Source organism: Saccopteryx bilineata, chromosome 10 (genome assembly GCF_036850765.1).
Source record: "Saccopteryx bilineata isolate mSacBil1 chromosome 10, mSacBil1_pri_phased_curated, whole genome shotgun sequence".
NCBI lineage: Eukaryota > Metazoa > Chordata > Mammalia > Chiroptera > Emballonuridae > Saccopteryx > Saccopteryx bilineata.
Window position 1 is genome coordinate 39,844,733 of NC_089499.1, and position 26,982 is coordinate 39,871,714.

The 26,982-nt window shown below is 45.0% G+C and overlaps 1 protein-coding gene across 3 annotated transcripts in view; it reads right to left on the bottom strand.

Annotated features, from left to right (window-relative positions):
• The window catches only part of MSL2 (MSL complex subunit 2), a 32,006-nt gene extending 26,965 nt beyond the window's left edge, over window positions 1-5,041 (bottom strand). The window contains exon 1 of one of the 3 annotated variants that reach the window (XM_066244976.1): window positions 4,423-5,041. Coding sequence is in view for 1 of the 3 variants with exons in the window: in XM_066244975.1 (XP_066101072.1) it covers window positions 2,541-2,682 (142 nt within the window). In the remaining 2 variants the exon portion in view is untranslated. The other 2 variants (XM_066244977.1, XM_066244975.1) reach the window with 2 other exon arrangements.
• Between the last annotated feature and the right edge of the window lie 21,941 nt (window positions 5,042-26,982).

Below are 26,982 nucleotides of genomic sequence, written 5' to 3' on the forward strand. Positions count from 1 at the left end.
ATAAAAATTGCAATGAGTTTTAAGTGCCTTTTACTGGAACACAGAGTTACAGAGATTTAAAAGACAAAGAGAACTTTTTACTAGAGTGAGCAAGGAAGAACTTACTGAAGAGAGAGGGAGTTGATGAGTTAGACCACAGGGAGAAAAATAATGTATTTTAGACAGAAGGAACTTCAGAGATAAAATGTGAGGAAAAGAGAAAAACATAAGGCATGCATGTATGTCTGAAAATGCAAAACCATCAACCTGGCTGAAGCAGAGCAATTATGTAAGAAAGCTGTTGCTAATATGCTGAAAAGGTAGGATAGGGTCAGATAGATGTTGGAGGGCCTGTTGAAATAAACTCCCTGATGAGAGCACGGAACTAACTTTACTTTTAGCTATTGCCTTCACAAAAGAAGAATGTACATTGCCCTAGTAATCTGAATGAGTTTATTATGTTTTTCAACTAAGAAACAGTGTCTAGGGTAGCACCTTATATAAAATTGATTAACTGCTGGATCGGTATTCAAATAACTGATTTTTTTACCCTGTTGATAACCACAGACTACATGGGGGCTGGAGGTGGGGTGGGGTGCTGAAGCTACCTACATTCAAATTGCTGAAATTTTATGCCAGCTACTCAGTTATAAGAGAGACGTAGAATCCACAAATCTCTTCCATAGGATAGTGGGAGAGGGAAGCTGAAAAAGAAGGAATAATTACAAAGCTCCACTGTCAGAAAAATTCCCCTTATGTTGCCAAGACTGGTTTTTAAAATAATAAAACCTACAGTTGGGAGACTATTTAAATATGTAGTTTTAACTTTTAATGTCGTTTTCTTTAAATCTAGGATAGAATCTGGGAAAATGTTCAATTAGACCACAACTATCCTAAACCAATTGATAAGAAGTTAAAACCGCAAGCTCAAGTCTACACAATTCAAAACTATCATTTTCCTCATAAATTAGAGGGCTAAATCCCATCTACCTAGTAAAAAGAAGACATACCAGATCTTCAAGTGATACCTGGACAATGACATCACTCTTATTCCAGTTCCAGCAGGCCCAGGTGGGCTGCCCTATGCCCTCTTCCTCCTACATCACCCCTACCATCATTACCACAGCAATCCCACCTAAGAGAGAGGTTTGGGGAGAAGCCTATACAGCAGCTCCTTTTCAGCAGTCCACAAACTATCAAAAGCTGTTAAGATCAAAAAAGAAGCATTCCATAAAAAGTGGGAGTGGGATAAGAGGGTACCATGAACCCAAATTCTTATGCTTACATTAGTAAAATTTAAACTGAAAGGAAACTTTGAATCTAGCCCAAAACTCTTCATTTCATTTATTAAGAAACTGAGGCCCAGGGCAGTTACTTAAGTGATTTGCTCAGGGCAAGTGCTTCTCTATAAAGGTGTTAAGTGTCTGTTACCAGTCACAGTAGAACTTAATCACATTCTAACACAGTTACTTAAATTTTTATGAGATTAAGTACCTGGTGTGCAAAAAAAAAAAAAAAATACAATCCACCTCTTCTGCACTCCCTACATGCCTTGATCCAGAGTTATTCAGAAAATGCTGGATTAATCTCAAAAGAATACAGTCGCAAAAGTACTCTTTCTCTAATTTAAGATAAAGTGAAAGCTTGAAATGCCTAAATTTCACAAGTTCTGACTAAACAAGCAAGATCACCAAACCTCAAAATTTTTGGCGGAGTAAGAATATAGAGTATAAACTATCATTTTTTTTTTTTTTGGCCTGCTGCCCTTTCATTCGTCTACTTTTTTTAAAAAAAAAAAATTATTATACATACAGTTAATCCAAATTATAACTTTCGAGGCGCTTCAATTAGATAAGATAATTTAGCATATATCCACTTCTCAAGAATAACTTGAAAGTATCCTCTCCAACACAAATTAGTATTCTTGAATAAAAATGCCTAAAATATCTTTCTACCAGGCCACAATATAAGAAAGGCAATCCTGTAAAAACCCCACTAGCTAAAAAGCATGCAGTACCCAATCAAGTATTCCCTGGCTCACTGTTTACCGTCCAACTGTCAAAGCATTTCTGGAAGAACCTGGGGGAAAGTTCCTCACGAGTTCACAAGCTGGGGGCGCATCACATCATACCGACACCCACACATAACACCAGTTTGGGGAAATGCAAACATGCCACATGTACATGTTTTAACCAGATTTAACCGAGGGAGATATTAAATCAACTCTTGTACCGAAGATTAAGAAACGAAACAAAACAAAAAAAAACAATGCATGAACATTTCACGTCACTTAAAAAACCACCAGCAAAAATGCTAAGGAATTGATCTAAGGCGAATTCAACAGTTTTGAACGTCCAGGCCGCTGTACAAAGCGGTTTAGAAGGGTTCTGTCTTTCTGAAATGCCATAAGTCCTTCGGCGAGTTTCGAAACTAATGACCGTGTACACTGCACAAAACACAAAAACTTAATGCAAACTACCATGTCCTCGAACCACTCCTGTCACCATTACCCAGGTTTTTTAAAACAAGCCTTGAAAAAGGAACAATAAAAAGCGTCTCACCGCAAACGCAGCACGAGAGGGACTGTCGGAAGTAAGGCAAGAGCCTGTTAATCTCGGTAAACGCCTTGGGGTCTCCGGGGTCGTAGTTGAGCACTAGGCGGCTCGCGGAAATGTAGAGAGCAGTAGCATTCACGGGGTTCATTGCAGACACTTCGACACCGTTGGCTCCCGGTTGAAAAGAAATTCCGGATCCAACTTTGTGAGCAGCCACGGAACAATGGCGAATTTGCAACAATTCGGAGGAAATCAGAGCAGAACCACTGGCCAAAATAGTAACCAAAATCCGTGCAAGTTTGCGAGGCTGAAGCAATCCTCCCACACATGGGGGCCTTGGCGCCCCTCCTCCGTCCCTGAGACTTGCAGACCAAAAAAAAGCGAAGTAGAGAAACCAGCGTTCGAGTCCGTCCCGGGCGGCCGCGGGGCGCAGAACGTGGCGGCTACCGCGCTCGGGCCGGGACTCAGAGTTCAGTCTAGCCCCGCGGCTCGGCGGGCGGCCTGCGCTCGAGCTGCATCTCCGGACGCGGAGGGACCTCCTCAGTTCCAGCTGGACGGGAGCAGGCTCCGGCCCGGTCCAAGGGGCGGGCACGCTTCTCACCGGCTGCGGGGCCTTACTCCATCACAGCGCCCGGAGCGGAGGCGGCGGCGACAGCAGGGACGATCGCTCCGGCGTCAGCTTCCTCGATCTTACAGCATGAGGCCGCAGCGACGACGAACGCTACCGCTGCGGCTGGCCGCGGCCTCCGCCGCTCTCTCCATATCGAACGCGAAGCCCACACTGTGCCTGGCTCTCCGCGCCGGCGCTCACAGCCCTGCTGGTCCCTGAGGTGGCGGAGCGGGCAAGAGCGTCCCGCACCCGATAGGGGAGGGCCGGGGAGGAAGTGCGCGGGCCGGCGGCGGGAGGGGGCGGGGAGCAGGCCCGGCCGGGCCGCCGCGGCGCCCCTCGCTTCTCAGTCGCTCCCTCGGAGGTCACCAGGCGCAAGCGCCGCCCCTCACTGCCCGGCCATCTTCTCCGCACCGCACACGAACACTGCCTGCACCACGCACGACCGCCGCCGCCGCCCACGGACCTCGCTCGGCCGCGGCGCAGGCGAGCGCTCACACAGGCAGGCCCCGCCGCCGCCCAGCGCACACAGCAGGCCCCGCCGCAGGCCCCTCCCCCCGTGCCTCGCCGCTTTCACCCCGACTCCACGCGCCACTCTGTCTCGGTAGGGCCCCGGTTGTTGCGGCCGTAATGGACCCCACGGGCTGTGCGGCGCCTTAAGCCCTGCCGGAGACGACGACCGTTACCCCAACGGGCAAAGCCACTGTCATCCCCAAGACTCCCCCGCCGCCGTCGTCGCTGGCGCTCGCACGCGTGCGCAGAGCACACTCACCCCCCTCCCCCCGCCCTTTCCTTTCCCTTCGCTTCCCTTTTCCCCTACTTCTCCTGCGAGAGCCCCCTCCACACCCTCCCAGCGCTACCGGCTCGCTCAGCGCATGCGCATTCCACTACCCAGCTCCGCCGCCGTTCGCCCTTAACGCTTGCGCTTTGACCGCCCACCCAGAAAACCGGATAAACATATAAACCCGCTCACGCCAGCCCCTCCCCGCTGCCAACCCACCCTGGGCTCACTGCGCATGCCTGGCTCTCCGCTTCTGGCTCTCAAAACAGAGCATGCTCTCTGCGAGCCGCCTGTTCTCTCCGCTCCCTCCCACATGTGCTCTCAAATTCCCTGTCTTGGGCGTGTGGGCTGTGGTGAAACCTCCGTCAGTTGACCCATCCTTCCCTGGTGTGGGCGGTAGGCTTTCCGCACTACACTGCGTCACGGCCCCCCCCCCAAACTGAAGCCAGACTAGGTCGCGCCATGTGGCGCCCCTCCCTGACTCCAACTCGGCCTCTCACCGTGACTGTCCACGCTGTGAGGAAATAGCCCGCACAGCCCCAAGTCCCGCCCTCGTGGCCCTTATCCCGGAACAGGGCTTCTTGACCACCGAGAGGGCGCTGCGCTGCTCGCTGACCCTCGCCGATCCCGGAAGGCAGGCACCAGACAACGTGGCTGCGCGCCCAGCAGGCTTCCGGGCAGCGTTCGCTAGGTGGGGGCCGCAGCCCCTGCTCTGCCGCGACCTGGGGTCGCAGAGGCCCGGACCGGCGGTCTGTACGCTGTGGGGCCCGGAACCAGCGCCCTCTCCCGCCTGTCAGAGCTGGGCTCTTCCCACGGTCTCTAATCCTTGGAGTCTAGAAGCGAGTGGCCCGGCCTTAAAGAAGCGCCAACCCGGACCGCACCGAGCTCCTCCTGGAACAGAGTCCAGTTTAAAAAAACGAACCCTTTTTTTTCTTTTTTCTTTTTTTAGGTCCAGTGACAGATCTAGCCTTTCTATGTAAATCAGTATCATAAAGAATCCGTGGTCGTGCTTTAGAACGAACCGAAATCCTTGAAAGTATCATTTTAAGCAAGCTTTTTGCCTGATGTTTTTACAGGAGACTAAGAACTCTGAGATATAAATAAGTAAACACCTAACCTTAACCTGATTCCCTTCCGCTGTAAAAATACAAACCTTCCTTGAGTAGCGCAAATGGAAGCACAGAATAGGAACCATTTCTTATCTCTGGATATACCAAAGCTGTTCATCATAATTTTTTCACATAGTAGTTGCTCTGCAAGTTTACAAAGTGAAATTTATGACGTATGTAAATCTTTTGTGGCACAAATACATGTTTTAGGGCTTTGTCATTTATAATAAAAAGGAATGGTTAAGAGCTTGAGGGAACACCTCTGATATATAATTTCTACTACCATTTGAAAACAGATTTATCTTCTTTATAAGGCCTTGCATATTATCAGCACATAAGTGTTAAGCAATAAGGATCTAACTTTCTAATTTTGTTAAGCAGCAAAGCAGATATTAAATAAAGTTGAGCAAAATATATTTGGTTGTCTTGTATCCGAAAAACAGCAAATATTCTGAAATTTACTCTCATTTCTTAAATGCCCCATCTTCCTTTTTTTGATAAGAATTTTTTTTTTCTAAGCTTGCCATCAAATAAAACTTATAATAGCTCTATTTTTATTCCAAATTCTAAGGTCTTCTTCCACAACACACAGGATGTTCTTTCCCAAAGGAGCAACAAGAATAAAAAAGTGTTTGGATCAACTATTTAGGATAAGTCATATACAACTCAAATCCCTTGTTCTATCAACCTAAGATAATTTTTCATATTTTATGTTTAATTATTATTTGGAAGTAAGGGTGTTAGGGTTGCCAGATCAAATAAAAATACAAGATGCCAGTTTAAAATTTTTTAATAAAATGTGTATTTTAGAAGCCCTGGCTGGTTTGCTCAGTGGTAGAGCATCAGCCTGGCGTGCAGGAATCCCGGATTCGATTCCCGGCCAGGGCACACAGGAGAAGTGACCATCTGCTTCTCCACCCCTCCCCCTCTCCTTCCTCTCTGTCTCTCTCTTCCCCTCTCACAGCCAAGGCTCCATTGGAGCAAAGTTGGCCTGGGCCCTGAGGATGGCTCTGTGGCCTCTGCCTCAGGCACTAGAATGGCTCTAGTTGCAACAGAGTGACACCCCAGATGGGCAGAGCATCGCCCCCTGGTGGGCATGCCAGGTGGATCCCAGTCAGGCTCATGCAAGAGTCTGTCTGACTGCCTCCCCGTTTCCAACTTCAGAAAAATACAAAAAAAAAAATGTGTATTTTAGAACAGTTTTAAATTTACAGAATTATCACACAGATAGTTCAAATAGTTCTAGTATATTCTATACTCAGCTTCTCTTATTAATATCTTAAGGCCCTGGCAGTTTGGCTCAGTGGTAGATCTTCGGCCAGCTTGTGGATGTCCCGGGGTCAATTCCCCATCAGGGCACAAAGGAGATGTGACCATCTGCTTCTCCACCGCTTCCTCTCCTCTCTCTCTCTCTCTCTCTCTCTCTCTCTTCCCCTCCCACAGCCATGGTTCAAGCACATCCCCTAGACACTAAGAATGGCTCTATTAAGAGCATGGCCCCAGATGGGCAGAGCATTGGCCCCAGAGTGGAGTTACTCAGTGGATCCTAGTCTGGGTGCATGTGGGAGTCTATCTCCCTTCCTCTCACTTGGAAAAGAAAAATAAAATATATGTCTTACCTTAGTATGATATATTTATCAAAATTAAGAAACCAATAGTAATACATATGATTAACCAAAATCTGTATTTTATTTATATTTCTCTAGTTTTTCTCTAATGTCCTATTCCTGATCCAAGGTCCCATCCAGGACCCACAACATATAATCATATCTCCTTAGGCTCTTCTTGGCATCCAGTTAAATTTTCATTCAGACAATGTTCCCTTCTAATTGTATTTCCTCCCCATTTTGAATTAAAGCTCCTCATTTCTGTCCTCCAGGATTGTCAGGTGCTTACCACTTTCATTGCACTTACCACAGGACTTGGCAGTTCTTGATTTAGCCCTGTCTTCTCCCCGTTGTACTATAACTGCTAAAAAGTTAGAATTTCTCCCTTTTTGCTTTTTATCATTATTGCCTAGCACAGGGTCTGACATATAATGGGCACTCAGTAATTGTTAAAATAATAATGAATTACTAGAACTGCAATAATGTAAAGAAAACTCCCAATACAGTGTTTGGTGCATAATAAGCATAGACAAATATTCACTTTTCCTTGAGGAGCGGCATACAATGTCTTGCAAATTTTAAGACAGTTCTTATTTAAGCCTGATCAATGTCAATTCTAAAATCCTTAATAAAACCAAAAGTGGATTGATTTGAAACACTCAGAATAATCAATCAACAAGTATTTATTGATTGCATTCTAGCACTTTAGGGACAATGAAGTAAATGCAGAAGTAGTTGTACTTATGCTTTCAAAGAACAATGATCTGGCTGGCAATAAGTCAGAGAGACTTTCTGAGAGGATAGGCCCTTTACAAAATTATGAAATAGTTGTTTGCTTTTCCCCTACTCTTTTACCCTCCTTCCTTTGTCCTCTCCTTTTTCTTCCTGCACCAAAAACTATCTAGAGATGCCCTGACCAAGTAACTTTGTTGGTTAGAGAGTGTCCCAATATGCCAAAGTTGTAGGTTCAGTCCAGGTTAGGGCACATACAGACATACAAGAATCAACCAAAGAGGTCCTGGCCAGATGGTTCAGTGTTAGAGTGTCAGCCTGGCACGTTGATGTCCTGGTTTTGATTCCTGGTCAGTGCGCACAGGAGAAGCAACCATCTGCTTCTCCACACCTCCCCCTTATCTCTTTCTCTCTCTCTCTATGTCTATTCCCCTCTCGCAGCCATGGCTCAGTTGGTTTGAGCAATGCCCAGGGCACTGAGGATGGCTCTTTGGAGCCTCCTCCTCAGGTGCTAAAAATAGCTTGGTTGCGAGTACGGTCCCAGATGGGAAGCAGCAGGTGGATCCCGGTCAGGCTGCATGTGGGAGTCTCTGTCTCTCTATCCTCTCTCACTTGGAAAAAAATATTTTTTTAAAGGAATCAACCGAGTTTCCCGGCGAATGCAGAAGGACTGCCGAACGCAAGGCACTGTAGGTTGGTTCCAAGGTGCATTGTGGGGAAAAGGCTGTCCCTACTTTGTTGTTGTTGGAGCTCAGTTCTTGCTGGCGTTGAAACACTGCGGACGAAATGCTGGAGCGTGGTAGCGAGCTGTTCTCCAACCCTTTGGCCCCAGATGGCCACGATGTGGATGATCCTCACTCCTTCCACCAATCAAAACTCACCAATGAAGACTTTAGGAAGCTTCTTGTGACCCCAAGGGCTGCACCTACCTCTGCACCGCCCTCCAAGTCAAGTCACCATGAGATGCCAAGGGAGTACAAGGATGAAGACCCAGCTGCACGAAGGAGAAAAAAGAAAAGGTATTATGCCAAGGTTCGCCAACAAGAAATTGAGAGAGAGAGAGAGAACTAGCAGAGAAGTACCAGGACCGAGCCAAGGAACGGCGAGATAGTGTGAATAAAGATTATGAGGAGCCCTGGGCGGTTGGTTCAGTGGTAGAGCATCAGCCTGGCATGCAGGAGTCCCAGGTTCGATTCCTAGCCTGGGCACACAGGAGAAGCGCCCATCTGCTTCTCCACCCCTCCCCCTCTCCTTCCTCTCTTCTCTCTCTTCCCCTCCCGCAGCCAAAGCTCCATTGGAGCAAAGTTAGCCCAGGCGCTGAGAATGGCTCTGTGGCCTCTGCCTCAGGTGCTAGAATGGCTCTGGTCGCAACAGAGCATCCCCCCTGGTGGGCGTGCTGGGTGGATCCCGGTGGGGCGCATGTGGGAGTCTGACTGCCTCCCCGTTTCCAGCTTCAGAAAAATACAAAAAAAAAAAAAAAAAAAAAAAGGTTAACCTGAAAAAAAAAAAGGAATCAACCAATGAATACATAAGTAAGTGGAACAACAAATTGATGGTTCTCTCTGTCTCTCTCTCTCTCTTTCTCTCCACCTCTGTCATCAATAAATTAAAAAAATATATTTTAACTAGAAATAATGTTGACTTTCCTAACTTCCTAGGTTGCATTCTCTGTGCCTAATATTCCACTGCCTTTACCATTATAACCACCTGATTTGTACTGAAGGTTCCCTCCACATTCAGATGTTGCAATTCGAACCCTTAGTGCAATGGTATTAGGAGGTAGGGTTTGGGGAGATAATTAGATCACAAGGATGAAGCCCTCATAAATGGGATTACTGCCCTTATAAAAGAGACCCCAGAGGCCCTGGCTGGTTGGCTCAGTGGTAGAGCGTCGGCCTGGCGTGCGGAAGTCCCGGGTTCGATTCCCGGCCGGGCACACAGGAGAGGCGCCCATCTGCTTCTCCACCCCTCCCCCTCTCCTTCCTCTCTGTCTCTCTTTTCCCCTCCCACAGCTGAGGCTCCATTGGAGCAAAAGATGGCTCGGGCGCTGGGGATGGCTCCTTGACCTCTGCCCCAGGCGCTAGAGTGGCTCTGGTCATGACAGAGCGACGCCCCGGATGGGCAGAACATCGCCCCCTGGTGGGCGTGCCGGGTGGATCCCGGTCGGGCTCATGCGGGAGTCTGACTGCCTCCCCATTTCCAGCTTCAGAAAAATACAAAAAAAAAAAAAAAAGGAGACCCCAGAGAGCTCTCACTCGCTCTGCCATGTGAGCATACAAGGAAAAGTCACCCATCTTCAACCAAGAAGAGAGCCCTCTCCAGGCAACCATGCTGGTATCCTGGTCTCAGATTTCCAGCATCCAGAACTATGAGAAGTAAGCGTTTGTTGTAAACTGCCCAGTTTATGGCATTGCTTTAAAGCAAACCAAGTCAACTAAGACACCATCCCTTCCAAATTTTAACAAGTGTTTAATAAACCATCATTGTGGAAATTAATCAATTTAATTAACTTCAATCTAAACTTAATCTAAACTCACAACAAAACTTGGAGACTGGCCAGAGCAAATACATTTTTACAGGGAGCAGTAAAACCAGTGAAATTAAATCAAAGCCTAATCAAGGACCAGTCCTTCCATTCTTTCCTGACCAGTCTTCTGTTACCAACTTCCTCTTCCATTATCTGTTCTTTACCTGTAGAAATACCTCTCACACCCCTCAGTCCTAGACCCTGAAAAGAATCACTTTCCTTTGCAGATAAATTTCTACTGATATTGCCTGACCAGGCAGTGGTGCAGTGGGTAGAGCGTCGGACTGGGATGCGGAGGACCCAGGTTTGAGACCCTGAGGTCGCCAGCTTGAGCGCGGGCTCATCTGGTTTGAACAAAGCTCACCAGCTTGGACCCAAGGTCTCTGACTTGAGCAAGGGGTTACTCGGTATGCTGAAGGCCCCCAGTCAAGGCACATATGAGAAAGCAATCAATGAACAACTAAGGTGTTGCAACAAAAAACTGCTCTCCATTCCCATCTGTCTGACTCTCTCTCTCAGTCTCTGTAAAAAAATAAAAAAATAAAAAAATAAAATTCTACTGATATTTTTCTATGACTTTTTTTTAAATCAATGCATCTATCCATTCATTGCATCCAAAAACATTTATACATATTTAGCAGCTTCAGCATCCATTTGCTTTATGTCTCAAATATTAAAATTGCCTAAGCTTTTCATCCCTAATTCTAGCATAAACAATTCATCTTGCTTTATAGGTCATCCATCGAGCACAGTGCCAGACACATATTAGGTACCCATTCAATGTTACTGTTTTTATTCCCTAAGACACTTGCAACATTATTCAAATGCCTATTAAATTTGTCCATTCATTTATGCAACCAACATTTATTGCCAGTTATATGCCACATTCAAAATACAAAAATGAATAATTCAACAGTTTCTAGCCCTCACAGAGTTCACAGTCTAGTTGGGACATCAGCTAAGTACACAAATAATTTCAGAGTGCTAAGGATTTAGGGATGCACTTGCTGCAAGCCTAAAGTGTCATGAAAGATATTTCTGTTACATTATGGATTAAACAATGTTGTTTAGACTTTGCTGGGGAAATAACTGCAATTACTCATAACATTGTTTCTATATGCATTCTGCATTCCAAAATATTTAAAATTGAATTTTTGGAACACACCATTTGTCCCTGGGAGTTGTCTATTTCTCCATTATTTAAGTTACCTATCAATCTTTTTAAAAATTTTTTAAATTGATATTTAGAGAGAGGAAGGGAGAGATAGAGAGAGAGAGAGAAACACCCACTGATTTGTTGTTTCACTTATTCCTGCCATCACTGATTGATTCTTGTATGTGCCTTGACTGGGATCAAACCCACAACCTTAGCATGTCAGGTTGATGCTCACAAATCCCACCTGTTCCATTTGCCCTGTGATACTACCTAAGAGTTGCAACTAGTTTCAGGATCAACCAACATACTCGCCAGAGCTCAGCACTATGCAACCGAGACAATCCTCCGGTCAAGTAAATTGAGTCAAGTAGGAGCTTGACTAAAGAAACCTCAGTTCTAAATTTGACTGTTTAACCCAGTGGTGGTCAACCTGGTCCCTACCGCCCACTAGTGGGTGTTCCAGCTTTCATGGTGGGCAGTATTGGAACAATCAAAGTATAAATAAAAAGAGAGATTGAACTATCTTAAGTTGTTTTATAAAGATTTATTCTGCCAAACAGCAAAAATCTGACATAAAGTACTTGGTAAATAATTATTATTATATGCTTTAACTTGCTGTAACTCTGCTTTATAAATTTTATAAAGTAAAGTTACTTCCCTACTTTATAAATCACCATTACTATGGAACCAGTGGGCGGTTAGAAATTTTTACTACTAACAGGGATACAAAAGTAGGCGGTAGGTATAAAAAGGTGGACTACCCCTGGTTTAACCCTTTACTATTAAGAAAAGTCCATCAAGTGAATGATGTGAGTTGGGAATTGCTGCTATGTGAAATGAGAGAGTGAACTGCTTAGGGACAAGGAAAGAGATTTTAGGAACAGTTTCTAAAAGGGTATGTCTCTAGACTAAAATAGGATCCCTAAAATATCTAAGTATACACTCCTAGACAATAAAATGTTTTTATTTTTTTAATTAATTAATTTATTTAAAAAATATTTTATTTACTGATTTTTAGAGAGAGGAGGGAGGTAGGAACAGGAAACATCAACTCATAATAATTGCTTCTCCTATGTGCCTTGACCAAGCAAGCCCAGGGTTTCAAACCAGTGACCTCAGTGTTCCAGGTTAATGCTTTATCTACTGTGCCACCACAGGTCAGGTGACAATAAAGTTTTTTAAAAATTGTCTTTGCAAATCAAAGACAGACTAGAGGCTAGGAATGAAGATTTACAACCTGAAGTTGAACAAACTAGACTGTGTGTGTGTGTGTGTGTGTGTGTGTGTGTGACAGAGAGAGGGACAGATAGGGACAGACAGACAGGAAGGGAGAGAGATGAGAAGCATCAATTCTTCATTGCAGCTCCTTAGTCTCCTTAGTTGTTCAGTGATTGCTTTCTCATATGTGCATTGACTGGGGGGCTGCAGCAGACCTAGTGACCTTTTGCTCAAGCCAGAGACCTTAGGCTCAAGCCAGTGACCTTGGGCTTCAAGCCAGCACCCTTTGGGCTCAAGCCAGTGACCATGGAGTCATCATGCCTATGATCCCAGGCTCAAGCCAGCAACCCCATGCTCAAGCCGGTGAGTCTGCGCTCAAGCCTGATGAGCCCGCACTCAAGCCGGCGTCCTCGGAGTTTCAAACCTGGGTCCTCCGTGTCCTGGTCCAATGCTCTATCCACTGCGCCACCACCTGGTCAGGCTGAACAAACTAGACTTTATGAGGCAAACTATCTTTGTTATTCATGAGCTTTGGGAGGTAGAATGGGGAAGCACAATGAACATGAACAAATCTTTATTTAAATATATATTTACTGTGTAGTTTTGAGAAAAATATTCAAGCTCTCTGAGCCTTAGTTTTCTCATCTATAAAATGGAGATAATAATACTCTCCTTGAAGAGTTACCATGCAGTATTATATGTTTACTAAATGTTTCTTTTTTATGACTATTTATTTATTGATTGTTTGGTTTTAGGGAGCAAGAGGGAGAAAAGGAGATAGAGAAACATCAATTTGTTGTTCCATTTATTTATGCATTCATTGCCTGCCTCATGCATGTCCCGCAAGTAGGAATCAAACCTGCCACCTTGGCAAATTAGGACGGTGCTCCAAACAGCTGAGCTACTTGGTGAGGGCTCACCAAATATGTTTCTGGCACTGTGGATACACAAGTGAAGAAGACAGTCTCAAAACTTCCAGTTTACCCTCTTCTTGAATAACTATTATATTCATACCTCTACTTCAAGATCTCTCCTGAGTTTCAGATTCATATCTCTAGCTTCTTACTGTCACCTAAAAATTTATATATTCAAAACGAAATGTATCATTATTTCCCTAGTATCCAGATCTCTCATCGCTGTTTTCTGTTCTGTTGGTATGCCATCATTTTCTCTTTATCTGAAGTTTATAACCTCAGAGCTGCCACTTTGACTATTCCTTCCAACAAGTTAAAAAATTTTTTTTTTCATTTTAGAGAAAGGAGAAAGAGAGAAAGGCGGTGGGGGAGGAGTGGGAAGCGTTAACTCATAGTTGCTTCTCATATGTGTCTTGACCAGGCAAACCCAGGGTTTCAAACTTGCAACCTCAACACTCCAGGTCGAGGCCCTGGCTGGCTTGCTCAGTGGTAGAGCATCGGCCTGGTGTGTGGGAGTCCCGGGTTCGATTCCCGGCCAGGGCACACCGGAGAAGCGCCCATCTGCTTCTCCACCCCTCCCCCACTCCTTCCTCTCTGTCTCTCTCTTCCCCTCCTGCAGCCAAGGCTCCATTGGAGCAAAGTTGGCCCGGGAGCTGAGAATGGCTCTGTGGCCTCTGCCTCAGGCGCTAGAGTGGCTCTGGTTGCAACAGAGCAATGCCCCAGATGGGCAGAGCATCGCCCCCTGGTGGGCATGCCGGCTGGATCCTGGTGGGGCGCATGCGGGAGTCTATGTCTGCCTTCCCGCTTCTCACTTCAGAAAAATACAAAAACAAACAAACCAAAAAAAAATTTTTTTTAATCAATAAAAACAAACCAGCTTATTACAATTATTATGATTCCAATTATATGAAGTACTTAGACTCAGAGGTGGATTAAGGTTGGTTGAGGCCCTGGGGGCAGAAGAAGATATAGGGCCCCTTATATTAGATAAAAGTGTAAAGTTGAAGTTTTGCCAGGACCTTCAGCGCCCAGGGCGCTCCCCAGTGCGCCTGCCTAAATCAGTCTCTGCTTAGAACAGAACTTATAAAGACTGAAAGTTTGACGGTGGTTGCCAGAGAGTAGTAGGAGGGGATAATGGTGAGTTATTCTTTGATGAGTATAGACATTCAGTTTTACAAGATGAAAAGAGTTATGTGACTGTCTGGTGGTGATGATGGTGGCACAGAAGTGTGACAGTCACTGTTCTACAATGTGACTTTATAACAATGCTGCTATTCCACTGAATAGAAATACCACAATCTACTTAAGTATCCTGCAATTGTTGGACATTGAAGTTATTATTATTATTTTTACCATTTAAATAACACTCCAAGCCCTGACTGTATCGCTTAGTTGGTTAGAACGCTATCCCGCCACACAAAGTTTGTAGGTTCGATCCCCAGTAGGGTTCATACAGGAACAGATTGATGTTTCTGTCTCTCGCTTTCTCTCTCTCTACAATAAATAAAAATAGTAAATAAATAACACTCTTGTGAATGTTATTGCAGGTAAATTTTGATGACATCTAAGATAGAGAAATCAACTTCTATTTTATTTAGGCCATTTTATTTAGGAGTCCTTTTATGCAACCACTTAACCTTAGCCCTAATGTACCTTTTTTATTCAAACTTACACTTGACTTCTAGTCAGACCCTCTAATGTAAATCTCCCAGACCCATAGTCCACCTTACTTAATTTGACTTATTGAACTAAGACTGTTTTGCACAAACATCACTACTTCCCTCTACTTAAGAACTAATATTGTTCATTCATTCATTCATGCATTCATTATTTAAGGTACTATGCTAAATATATGTCAGTCACTGCCCTAAGTGATATAAGAAAAATAAAAACAGCCCTGGCCGGGTAGCTCAGTTGGTTAGAGCATCATCCCAACATGCCAGGGTTGTGGGTTTGATCCCCAGTCAGAGCACATACATGAATCAACCAATGATCCCTGGCTGGATAGCTCAGTTGGTTAGAGCATTATTCAGATGTACAAAGGTTGCCAGTTCAATCCCGGATCAGGGCTTATACAGAAACAACTCGATGTTCCTATCTCTCTCTCTCTCCCCCAGCCTCTCTCCCTAAAATCAATAAATAAACAATAAAAAAAAACCCTAATAATTCTTGGAACTATCAATCAATATTTCTCTCCGTCTTTTCCTTCCTCTACCTCTAAAAAATTTATTAATTTAAAAAAAGGAAAAATAAAAACAATCACAGTCCTTACATTTTATAGTATAGTTGGAGAGATTGACAAGATGGACATTAATCAAATATTCACATAAGTAAATATTAAGTAACTTTAATAATTACAAATAAAAGGAGCATGGTTCTAGGAGACATATAACAGAAAAATTTAACTGAGTTAAAGAAGTCACGGAAGGCTTCTTTTTTTTTTTTTGTATTTTTCTGAAGCTAGAAACAGAGGTAGTCAGACAGACTCCCGCATGCGCCGGACCGGGATCCACCCAGCACGCCCACCAGGGGGCAACGCTCGCCCACCAGGGGGCGATGCTCTGCCCCTCCGGGGCGTCGCTCTGTCGCCTGGGGCAGAGGCCAAGGAGCCATCCCCAGCGCCTGGGCCATCTTTGCTCCAATGGAGCCTCGCTGCGGGAGGGGAAGAGAGAGACAGAGAGGAAGGAGAGGGGTAGGGGTGGAGAAGCAGGTAGGCGCTTCTCCTGTGTGCCCTGGCTGGGAATAAGGCTTCTTAAAGGAAATATCAAACTGAACTATGAAAAGGGGAGAGTGCATTCCATCCAGTGAAGGTGAAGACCTTGAGGAAGGAGAAACAAGGTGATTTGGAGGAGCTGATGGAGGATCAGTGTGGCTGGAGCCGAGGGACTGAGGGGATGGGAGTAGATGAGTCAGAGAGACTGGCAGTGTCTAGGACCTGCACAGTTATCTAGGCCGTGTTGAGAATGTTTGTCTTTATCATATGAACACTGAAAAGTCATTAATGAATTTAGGTTTGAGAAAGGCATAACATGAAATATCTGCCTAGGTGGATTAATTAATAAACTAAATAATTAATTCTACTTAGAATGAGTGGACAATGATATAGTTGGAAGTCTATGAGTTTGTTATCTCAAAGAGGTTAAGATAATTTTTCATGAAGGAGGAAGTAAAAAAAAAGAGAGTGTGATCATTAGGATTCAATGCTCTGGAGAGAGTAGGTAAAATGCAGATATAATATGTCCATGGCTTCCCAATGCTTATAGAATAGAGTCTAAATTTCTTACCCTGGTACTTGATATCCAAAACAATTTTATCTTTACCTATCTTTCTATCAGCTTTTTTCCATGACACCACTAAAATTAATTAGTCTTTTAGATAAGATGCCCTTCAGATAAGTTGTTCTGTTTATTTTATCGAGAACACATTGTACACTCTGCTTACCTATCTTCATTGAATATATCTTCTGCCCATCACCACTTAGCTACATCCTACTTATTTTCTAGGTCCTGACACTATTTCACTTCCTCTGTGAAGACTGCTATGGTGGCCATGAGAACGTACCTCTGAGATCTCTGATCGCGAAGAACATAATTGACAGTGGGCCCAGCTACTACCCTTTGAAAATTGTCACTGTATTGCACCAACGATCTATTTCCTATGGGCTGCTTCCAGACAATGACTGAGTGTGACAGAGAAACTAAGGCCCATTCCTGGGAGATGCTAGACTCCTTTGACAGGTGACTGAAAAATCCCTAAGAGCCTAATCAAACTTTCCTAGCTGCTTCCCTCCAATCTTCCCTCATTTCTTTTCTTCTTCTTTTTTTTTTTTTTTTTTTTTTTTTTTTTTTTTACAGAGGCAGAGATAGACAGGGACAGACAGACAGGAACGGAGAGAGATGAGAAGCATCAATCATTAGTTTTTCGTTGAGTGTTGCGACTTCTTAGTTGTTCATTGATTGCTTTCTCATATGTGCCTTGACCACGGGCCTTCAGCAGACCGAGTAACCCCTTGCTGGAGCCAGCGACCTTGGGTCCAAGCTGGTGAGCTTTTTGCTCAAGGCCAGATGAGCCCGCGCTCAAGCTGGCAACCTCGGGGTCTCGAACCTGGGTCCTTCAGCACCCCAGTCCGACGCTCTATCCACTGTGCCACCACCTGGTCAGGCTTCATTTCTTCACTTGGGGTCAGACTTGCATTGTAGTCTTATGGCTTTCCCAGCCTTTCTATTTGCCTCCCCATTTTCTCTCGTAGGCATTTTGACTAATAAATTCTTGCACAGATAATCCTATCTTGCATCCATTTCTCAGGAACTCAGAATAACACAAGCGGTACTGGGAGTGGTCCAAGAAAATATGTGGTAAGGTAGGAATTTGGACTGGCTCATCTACTGGCCATCAGGCAAAGACGATGCCATCCTGGTTAGTAGGTACGACTTAGGTAGTTCCTGGCACAAGGTGGTATCTCAGCTACTAAATATTTCACCAGTGTTATCCTGGGCAAATGTCCCAGTGGAAGAGAATGCTGTGGCAAATGCAATGATGCAAGCATTTGAAAAACATAGAGGGAACAATGCCTACAAAGATAGGAAAATTGGGTGGTTACTTCTAAGATTTATTGATGCCCTGTAGAGAAATCATGAGAGACTGAAGGCCATTAACAACAAGCAGCTTTTGGCTGAGTAAGAGAGCCATAAGGCCTTTGGGATAGCTTACAAAGAGACCTTTATCTCAGTCAGGGGAAGGGAGTACACAACTGATTGGCAGGACGAAGACCTAATTGTTAGCATAGCAGAGCTCCCAGGACATTAGAATGTTCAGCTAAGGCAGGTCTAGGGTGGCCTTCTAAAAGCATGGAAGCACAGCACAGAGAGAGCAGTCTGGAAGAGTGGGGTGCCCTCTTTCAGGAGGCAATGTAGGTATTAACTCAGAGAACTCTTGACAGGGTTGTGTCCTGAACAGGTAGAATTCATGGGCCTGGGAAGCAAGAGATAGAAGAGGACAGGAGCGAACCCACTTACTGTCATACCCAGTGCCTCCCTGAGGAAGTTTGTGCTTTCTGTTCTCACAACTCTTGACTCTGCAGGGTTAAAGGTCCTAACGCCTGAACAAAGAGGCCATACTTTTGCCAAGGGATATAGCAAGGATCCCATTGAATTACAAGCTGCAGCTGCTGTCAGGGCACTTTGAAGTCTGTGTCCAGGAACTAGCAGGTAAGAAGAATCACCATCCAGCAAGAGCCCAGGAAGGCTGCTTTTGCCCAGTGGAGGAATGCATGGGGAAGCTAAAATGAGCAGCTTGGGTGCTTCCTGGTACTCTCCTGATCTGTGTAATGACGGATGGACACAGGAAGCAACCCCAGACTGAAAAAGATAAGATAATGGCTCAGACCCTTCCAGAATAAAAGTTTGGTTCATATCACCAGGTAAGTCACTAAGACTTGACTAGGCAATCGCTGAGAGTGAGGGGATTTGAGAACAGGTAGCGAAATCGGGAGAGGATGTGTACTGGGTGTGGCTCCGGATTAACTGCATCTACGGAGTTTGTTCCACTAAACACCATCTCCTGAGTTTCCTCTCAGGAAGAAAGCGCACAGGAACCAGGGAGGAACTGCTTCCCAACCTGTGCAGAGAGGTAGGTCTGTGTGGGACAAAAGGTAGACTTTGGTGCCCATGAGAATATACCTCTCACATCAACTGCAAGGAGTGTAATTGACCAAGGGCCCTCGTGCTGCTTTCTAAAATCCATGGCTGGATTTGTTCTGAGACCATGCTTCCTTTAGGCTGCTCCCAGCCAATGACTGTGTCAGGGAAACTGAAACGGGTCCCTTCCTGAGAGATGTGGAACTCATCTGGCAAATGACTTTGCTCAAAGACTCCCTCATGGTCTTGCTCAATTTTTCTTAACCTGCTCTGTAGGCTTCCATCCTGCCTGCCTTCCATCCTTTGCTCTCTTTCACTCTGGGGCAGATTTACTTTACAATCACAGTCTGAAGGCTCTCCCAGACTCCTCTGTTTCCTGTCCATTTTCTCTCATCTGATAAGTTTACCCTAATAAATTTCTTATATATTCGACCTACATGGGAATCAGTTCCTTGGAAGACTTGGATTAAAGACCCTTTCTAAGCCCCCAGTTGTCAGTGATAACTTCCTACTTTGAATTTTTTTTTTCTTTTTTCTTTTTTGTGACAAAAACACAGAGAGACAGAGAGAGGAACAGACAGGCTGGAAGGAAGAGAGATGAGAAGCATCAATTCTTTGTTGTGGCTCCTTAGTTTCTCAGTGATTGCTTTCTCATATGTGCCTTGACCGGGGGACTACAGCAGATTGAATGACCCCTTCCTCAAGCGACCTTGGGTTCAAGCTGGTAAGCCTTGCTCAAACCAGATGAGCCCATGCTCAAACTGGCAACCTCAGGGTCTCAAACCTGGGTCCTTGGCCCTGGTCAGTTGGCTCAGTGGTAGAGCGTCGGCCTGGCGTGCAGGAGTCCCGGGTTTGATTCTCAGCCAGGGCACACAGGAGAAACACCCATCTGCTTCTCTACCCCTCCCCCTCTTCTTCCTCTCTGTCTCTCTCTTCCCCTCCCGCAGCCAAGGCTCCATTGGAGCAAAGTTGGCCCGAGCGCTGAGGATGGCTCTGTGGCCTCTGCCTCAGGTGCTAGAATGGCTCTGGTTGCAACAGAGCAATGCCCCAGATGGGCAGAGCATCCCCCCCTGGTGGGTTTGCTGGGTGGATTCCGGTCGGGCCCATGCAGGATTCTGTCTGACTGCCTCCCTGTTTCCAACTTCAGAAAAAAAAACAACAGAAAAAAAACAAAAATACCCCCCAAAAAACCCTGGGTCCTCCACATCCCAGTCCAATGCTCTATCCACTGCGCCACCGCCTGGTCAGGCCCTACTTTGAACTTTTATAGCACTTTCCCCTACCACCTACCTGACACTTCCCAAAAGCTACTTAGAAAATAAAATTTATCTTTTTGTTTCTGGCTAGTGGCTCAGTGGATAGAGCATCTGCCCAGCATATGAACATCCAAGTTCGATTCCTGGTCAGGGTATATAGGAGAAGCAACCATCTGCTTCTTCCCCCACCCTCTCGCCCTTCTCTCTTTCTTTCCCTCGTATAGCCAGTGGCTCAGTTGGTTCGAGCATGGCCCTGGGCACTGAGGATAGTTCCGTTGGAGCACATCTGCCTCAGGCACTAAAAGTAACTTGGTGTTGAGCATCAGCCTCAGATGGGGTTGCTGAGTGGACCCGGTAGGGGCACATATGGGAGTCTGCCTCACTATCTCCCCTCCTCTCACCTAAAAAAAAAGTATTGTTCTATGTATGTATTTTTTTCCAATTAGTTTAGAAGTCTTCTAGAGATAGTCACCATTATATTATTCTTGCAAATTTCTGCACTTCACCAAGTGCCCTGCACATAGAAGGAGCTCAGTTCAACCATCCTATGATGGTTGAAAAGAAGTTATCAGGGGTGCTGAGCTGTTCAAACAATATTGCACCCCAATATTCCTGTTCCCCACTTCAACTTTCTAGTGTACTAGTTCTTTCCCCATCTCAAATCCCCTACTCAAAAAGGTTCTCCATCCTCTTGTGTCCTTTAATCCTCAGTTCCTTCACTCTCAATACATTTTACCACAGACATTGGCCTAGTAGAGAATATAGCATAAATAGCTATCAATCAAAAGTTTGTCACACCCCGTTTTGTAGTGTAGACTTGTTGCTCGAATGTGGTTGGCCATCAGGGACTTCATTGCCAAGCTTTCTCCTCTATCCAGTGGTAGCTGGGTATTTCAGAAGCAGAAATCCTCTTCAACTTGTCTCCTCCACATTCTCCAGTCAAATACAGAGGCCTCTAGGGATGGTAAGGTCAAAAGATGAAAGAAGACTGGGTCCCTGAACCACCAGTGGAGGAAAGCACCCACCATGTATACAGACACTTACACTGGAGTGTTATACAAGGGAACAATAAGCTTCTGTTATGTTAGGTCACTGAAATTTTGGGTTTTGTTTGTTACAGTTGCTAGCATTATTCTAAATAACACAGAAATCATTTGTCCTTTTTTTTTGGCTACTCACCATATTAACTCCCTTTAACTTAGAGGGAGTCCCCCATTGTGGGATTCTTGATGTCAAGCAGGTTAGATCCTTCTCATACTAGGGTATGGGCATGTTATTTAGTCTCTGACAATCTGGTGCTTTTCCACTTAAGGCTCTAAATGTGGGAGTAATACAAAGACACATGACAATATAGAAACTATTCACAGTGGTTATGTGACCTTGAGAATCCAGAGGCAGTGGCAGCAAAGCCTGGCAACAGTACTTTTAGGTCAGTGTATGTAAAGCCAGTAGCCACGGCCACCATCACAGCCGTATGGCCCATGCAGGTTCGCATTTGATTTGGACAGACAGTAATGAGACAACGGAGCCAAGAACTGGTGGGCCATTAGCTTTAATTCTAGCTTGTACCCAGCAGACAAGAAATACACACAGTGGGAAAACACTTCCCTTTCCATTCAGGGCTCCCAAAGCCACTGACTTATCCGAGTTTCCTAGAATCAAAGGTTTCTACCTCACCAGCCTTATTCACCTCTGTTCCCCATCTCCTTCTCTCTGCATGAACTCTGCACAAACTGGCTTCTCCTTCAGCACTCCGCCATCTTGGCTGCTTCTCCTCTCCTTCACGTGGCCTTTTTCTGCTCTCCTCCAGCATGGGCTTCTCTGCCCCATTTTATAGTGTAGAAATCAAAACCTTTAATCCAATATACAAACAAGGAAGTCTCTGATACAAAGTCACTTATCTGAGGCATAAATGGGATTCCTCATAAGAGTGTATCACCCCACATCATGCAACAGTCAAAGGTGTGGGGAAACGCTTAATTTTGAAAAGATCTTAGTATTAAAAGGGTGGGAAAGGCTTAGTCTTAAAACTAAGCCTTAGGCTATAATGACTTTGCCTGCTTACAGCCTGTCCCCCACATCCAATGCAAACTATAAGTGAGCAAACATATATCATATTTACAAACTTATTTGACCAACAATGTACTAACTGGAATGTTCTTGTGGCATGACCTTGGCTGTGCTTTTCTCCTAGATTCACTTGCTTTTTCACTTTTCTACAGCTTTCTTGATAATTCCTTCCTTTCAATAATTAATTTTTAAATTTATATATCCAGAATCAGTTTCCATCTACATTATCTTTCCCATCTACACTGAACTCTCCTCCCAAACTAGACTCAATGGAATTGCCATTATTAAACACTTAGCGCATACCCAGCACTATGGTAGGCACTTTACATATGTCTTCATACTTAGTCATTTCAACAATTCTATGGGGTCAGTATTATTATTGCATTTATACATAGGAACATTGCAGCTCAGAGAGATTAACTGATTTTCCCAGTCACACTGCTTGTGTGTGTCACTTGGAATTCAGTTTAGATTGCATTCAAGCAAGTATTGCATTGCACCAAAAACCCTTCACCAACTGTTAATTATGGCAGTGCTTCTTTCTGGGGCCTCTTCTAGTCTCTGACTGATTCTGGAAGTAAGGACTACACCTATATATACTCAATCCCTTTTTACATATAAAAAGAGTTGTAAAGAAAGTTCTGTTGTTGTCCCTGTTTTCTAAGCCTTCAAGCAGTATGTTTTCCTCATCTTTTTTATTTATTTGTATTTTTATTTTTAATTTTTTTACAGGGACAGAGAGACAGTCAGATAGAAGGATAGATAGAGACAGACAGGAACGGAGAGAGATGAGAAGCATCAATCATCAATTTTTCGTTCCAACACCATAGTTGTTCATTGATTGCTTTCTCATATGTGCCATGACCGCGAGCCTTCAGCACACTGAGTAACCCTCTGCTCAAGCCAGTGACCTTGGGTCCATGCTAGTGAGCTTTTTGCTCAAGCCAGATGAGCTCGTGCTCAAGCTGGCAACCCCGGGGTCTTGAACCTGAGTCCTTCTACATCCCAGTCCGACGCTCTATCCACTGCGCCACCACCTGGTTAGGATCCGCATCCTTTTTTTTTTTTTTTGTATTTTTCTGAAGCTGGAAATGGGGAGGCAGTCAGACAGACTCCTGCATGCGCCTGACCAGGATCCACTCGGCATGCCCACCAGGGGGGGATGCTCTGCCCATCTGGGGCGTCGCTTTGTTGCAACCAGAGCCATTCTAGCACCTGAGGCAGAGGTCACGGAGCCATCCTCAGTGCCCGGGCCAACTTTGCTCCAATGGAGCCTTGGCTGTGGGAGGGGAAGAGAGAGACAGAGAGAAAGGAGAGGGGGAGGGGTGGAGAAGCAGATGGGCGCTTCTCCTGTGTGCCCTGGCTGGGAATTGAACCTGGGACTCCTGCACGCCAGGCCGACGCTCTACCACTGAGCAAACCGGCCAGGGTCCTCATCCTTTTTTTATCTTTCTCTTTCCTTCCCTGCCTTCCCTACCATTTTCTTACTTTTTTCTATTAACTTGAGAAAGAGAAAGAAGCAACAACTTGTAGTTACTTCACTTTACTTGTTCATTGAATGCTTCTCATATGTGCCCTGACCAGGGGGCTCAAGCTGAACCAGTGACCCCACACTCAAGCCAGAAAGCCTGTGCTCAAGCTGATGAGGCGTGCTCAAGCTGGTGACCTTGGGGTTTTGAACTTGCGTCCACTGTGACACCACCCGTCAGGCTTCCTTTCTCTTTATTTATTTATTTATTTAAAAATATTTATTGATTGATTTTAGTGAGAGAGAGGCAAGAACTCCAATCTGTTCCTGTACGTGCCCTGACTGGGGATTGAGCCAGCAACCTCTGTGCTTTGGAATGATGCTCTAACCAATTGATCTATCCAGCCAGAGCAAAGCTTTTTTTTTTTTTTTTTTTTTTTTTTTTAGCAGTGAAAGACAGAGAGAGGGACAGATAGGGACAGACAGGCAGGAAGGGAGAGATGAGAAGCATCAATTCTTCATTGCTGCACTTTAATTGTTCATTGATTGCTTTCTCATATGTACCTTGACCAAGGGGCTACAAGTGATCCCTTGCTCAAGCCAGCGACCTTGGGCTTCAAGCCAGTGACCTTTGGGCTCAAGCCAGTGACCATGGGTCATGTCTATGATCCTACGCTCAAGCCAGGGACCCCGTGCTCAAGCTGAATGAGCCCGCGCTCAAGCCAGCGACCTCTGGATTTCCAACCTGGGTCCTCTGTATCCCAGTCTAACGCTTTATTCACTGCGCCACCACCTGGTCAGGCTAGAGAAAAGCTTTCCCTTTCTTATGCTCCCTCCTTTCCTCTCCCTCTTTTTTTCTCCTTCCTTCCTTCCTTCCTTCCTTCTTTCCTTCCTTCCTTCCCTTTTTTCTTTTTCCTTCCTTCCTGACAAAATAGCAAAGACTGTGTGACAGCAGAGCGTACATGGTGGCATCACTTCATTCATCTCTTTTGCTGAATTTCCTTCGACTGCACTGCAGTCTTATATGCTTATTCCTAAACCTTAGCATGGAGATATTGATGTAAATTCAAAGGATCAAGAGAGGCCAAATGTGAGAGTAGGCAGAGATTAAATATTTACACTGAGGGAATCAAAAACTTATGTTGAGGGCATGGACCAGATGCAGTATAAAGAAAGAGATGGTAGAGAGAACCATCAGGTTTCAGCTCCTGCAAATGGAACAATTATTTTTTTAAAGATCTTTTTAAAAAAATTTTTATTTATTAATTTTAGAGAGACAGAGGAGAGAGACAGAGAGAGAGAAGGAGGGAGGAGCTGGAAGCATCAACTCCCATCTGTGCCTTGACCAGGCAAGCCCAGGGTTTTGAACCGGCGACTTCAGCATTTCCAGGTGGTGCTTTATCCACTGCACCACCACAGGTCAGGCAAATGGAACAATTCTTAATGACTACAAGGCCCAGCATGTGGGTAGCTGAAGTACAATAGAGTTGAAAGCCCTCCATGTTGAGGAAGCTGAAGCCTTCTGAAGCCAGGGAATCAGGGAATATCAGCATGAATGCTGAATGGACTCTCTGAGAATAGTGGTGCAAGGCAGATATGATGTTGATTTTGGGTCAACTTGATTGGGCTAAAGGCTGCCCAGATAGCTGGTAAAACACTTCTGGGTATGTCTGTGAGGGTGTCTCTGGAAGATATTAACATTTGATTCAGGAGACAGGGGGAGGTGGACATCATCCATTTATTGAGAGCTTGAAGAAAACTAAAAGGCAGAGGAAGACCAAATTCCCTCTCTCTTCTTGAGCTGAGATGTCCATCTTATTGTACCCTTGGACATATATACTCCTGGTTCTTGGAATTTTGGACTCATATCCAAACTTAAATCATTAACCCCTTAGCCCTACTTTCCTGGACCTTTGGACTGACTTAGACTGACTCACACCACAGGCTTTCATGTTCTCCATCTTGCAGACAGTATATCATGGGAATAGTCAGCCTCCATAATCATGTGAGCCAATTCCTATAATAAATCTCCATATGTGAGTGTCTGTGTGTGTGTATAATGGCCCTGTTTCTCTAGAACCCTGACTAATACAGCAGGAAAAAGGGAAAAGTGAGCCTAACATGGAAATCACAGAAGTGAGAGATGGCCAGGGAATGCTGAAAAGGTGGTAACAAAAGATGGCAAAGCCTGACCAGGCAGTGGCGCAGTGGATAGAGCGTTGGACTGGGATGTGGAAGACCCAGGTTTGAGACCCCAAGGTCGCCAGCTTGAGCGTGGGCTCATCTGGTGTCAACAAAGCTCACCAGCTTGGACCCAAGGTCACTGGCTTGAGCAAGGGGTTACTTGGTCTGCTGAAGGCCCACGATCAAGGCACATATGAGAAAACAATCAATGAACAACTAAAGTGTTGCAATGAAAAACTGATGATTGATGCTTCTCATCTCTCTCTGTTCCTGTCTATCTGTCCCTATCTATCCCTCTCTCTGACTCTCTAAAAAAAAAAAAAAAAAAAGATGGCAAAAACTTCAAAAGAAGAACAGCTCAGCAATGGTGGAAGAATGGTCTGGAAGTCCCTCTGGAAAAAAAGGACAGGCCAACTCTGCTCATATCCCACAAAACACAAGGAGTTAGAAAAGATGAGGATTTTTCAAGGAGTTAGAAAAGATGAGGATTTTTCAAGATGACATGGAAAATGTATGTGATCTGAGGAATACTGAAAAACACAGTCCAGAAAAAAAAAGTGAATTTACAGTACTTCATTTTCCCCCCTCTAGTTTTTAAAAGAAAACACTAAGAGAGAAGTATATCCAGAATGCACAGGAAATATCTTAAAAATCCTTACTCCTCACATGGATGTCAGCTGCTGTCCAAAATTCTCTCTCTCTCTCTCTCTTTATTCAGTGAGAGGAGGGGAAGCAGAGAAACAGACTCCTACATGCTCCTGGACCGGGATCCACCTGGCAAGCCCACTAGGGGGTGATGCTCTGCCCATCGGGGGTGTTGATCCACTGCTCAGCAACCAAGCTCTTCTTAGCATCTGAGGCAGAGGCCATGTGGCTATCCTCAGCACCCAGGGCTAACTCACTCCCATCAAGCCTTGGCTGCAGGAGAAGAGAGAAAGAGAGAGAGAGAGAAGCAAGAGGGAGAGGGGTGAGAAACAGATGAATGCTTCTCCTGTGTGCCCTGACTGGGGATCGAACCTGGGATATCCACATGCCAGGTCAATGCTTTACCACTGAGCAAACGGGCCAGGGCCAAAAATTTCCTCTATCTCATACCCTTTACTCCTAACCACCCAAAATTCTCTAAGGGGAGAAGACACCTGAACTGTACTAAGTGTGACTGACTAGAAACCCCAGCTGTTGC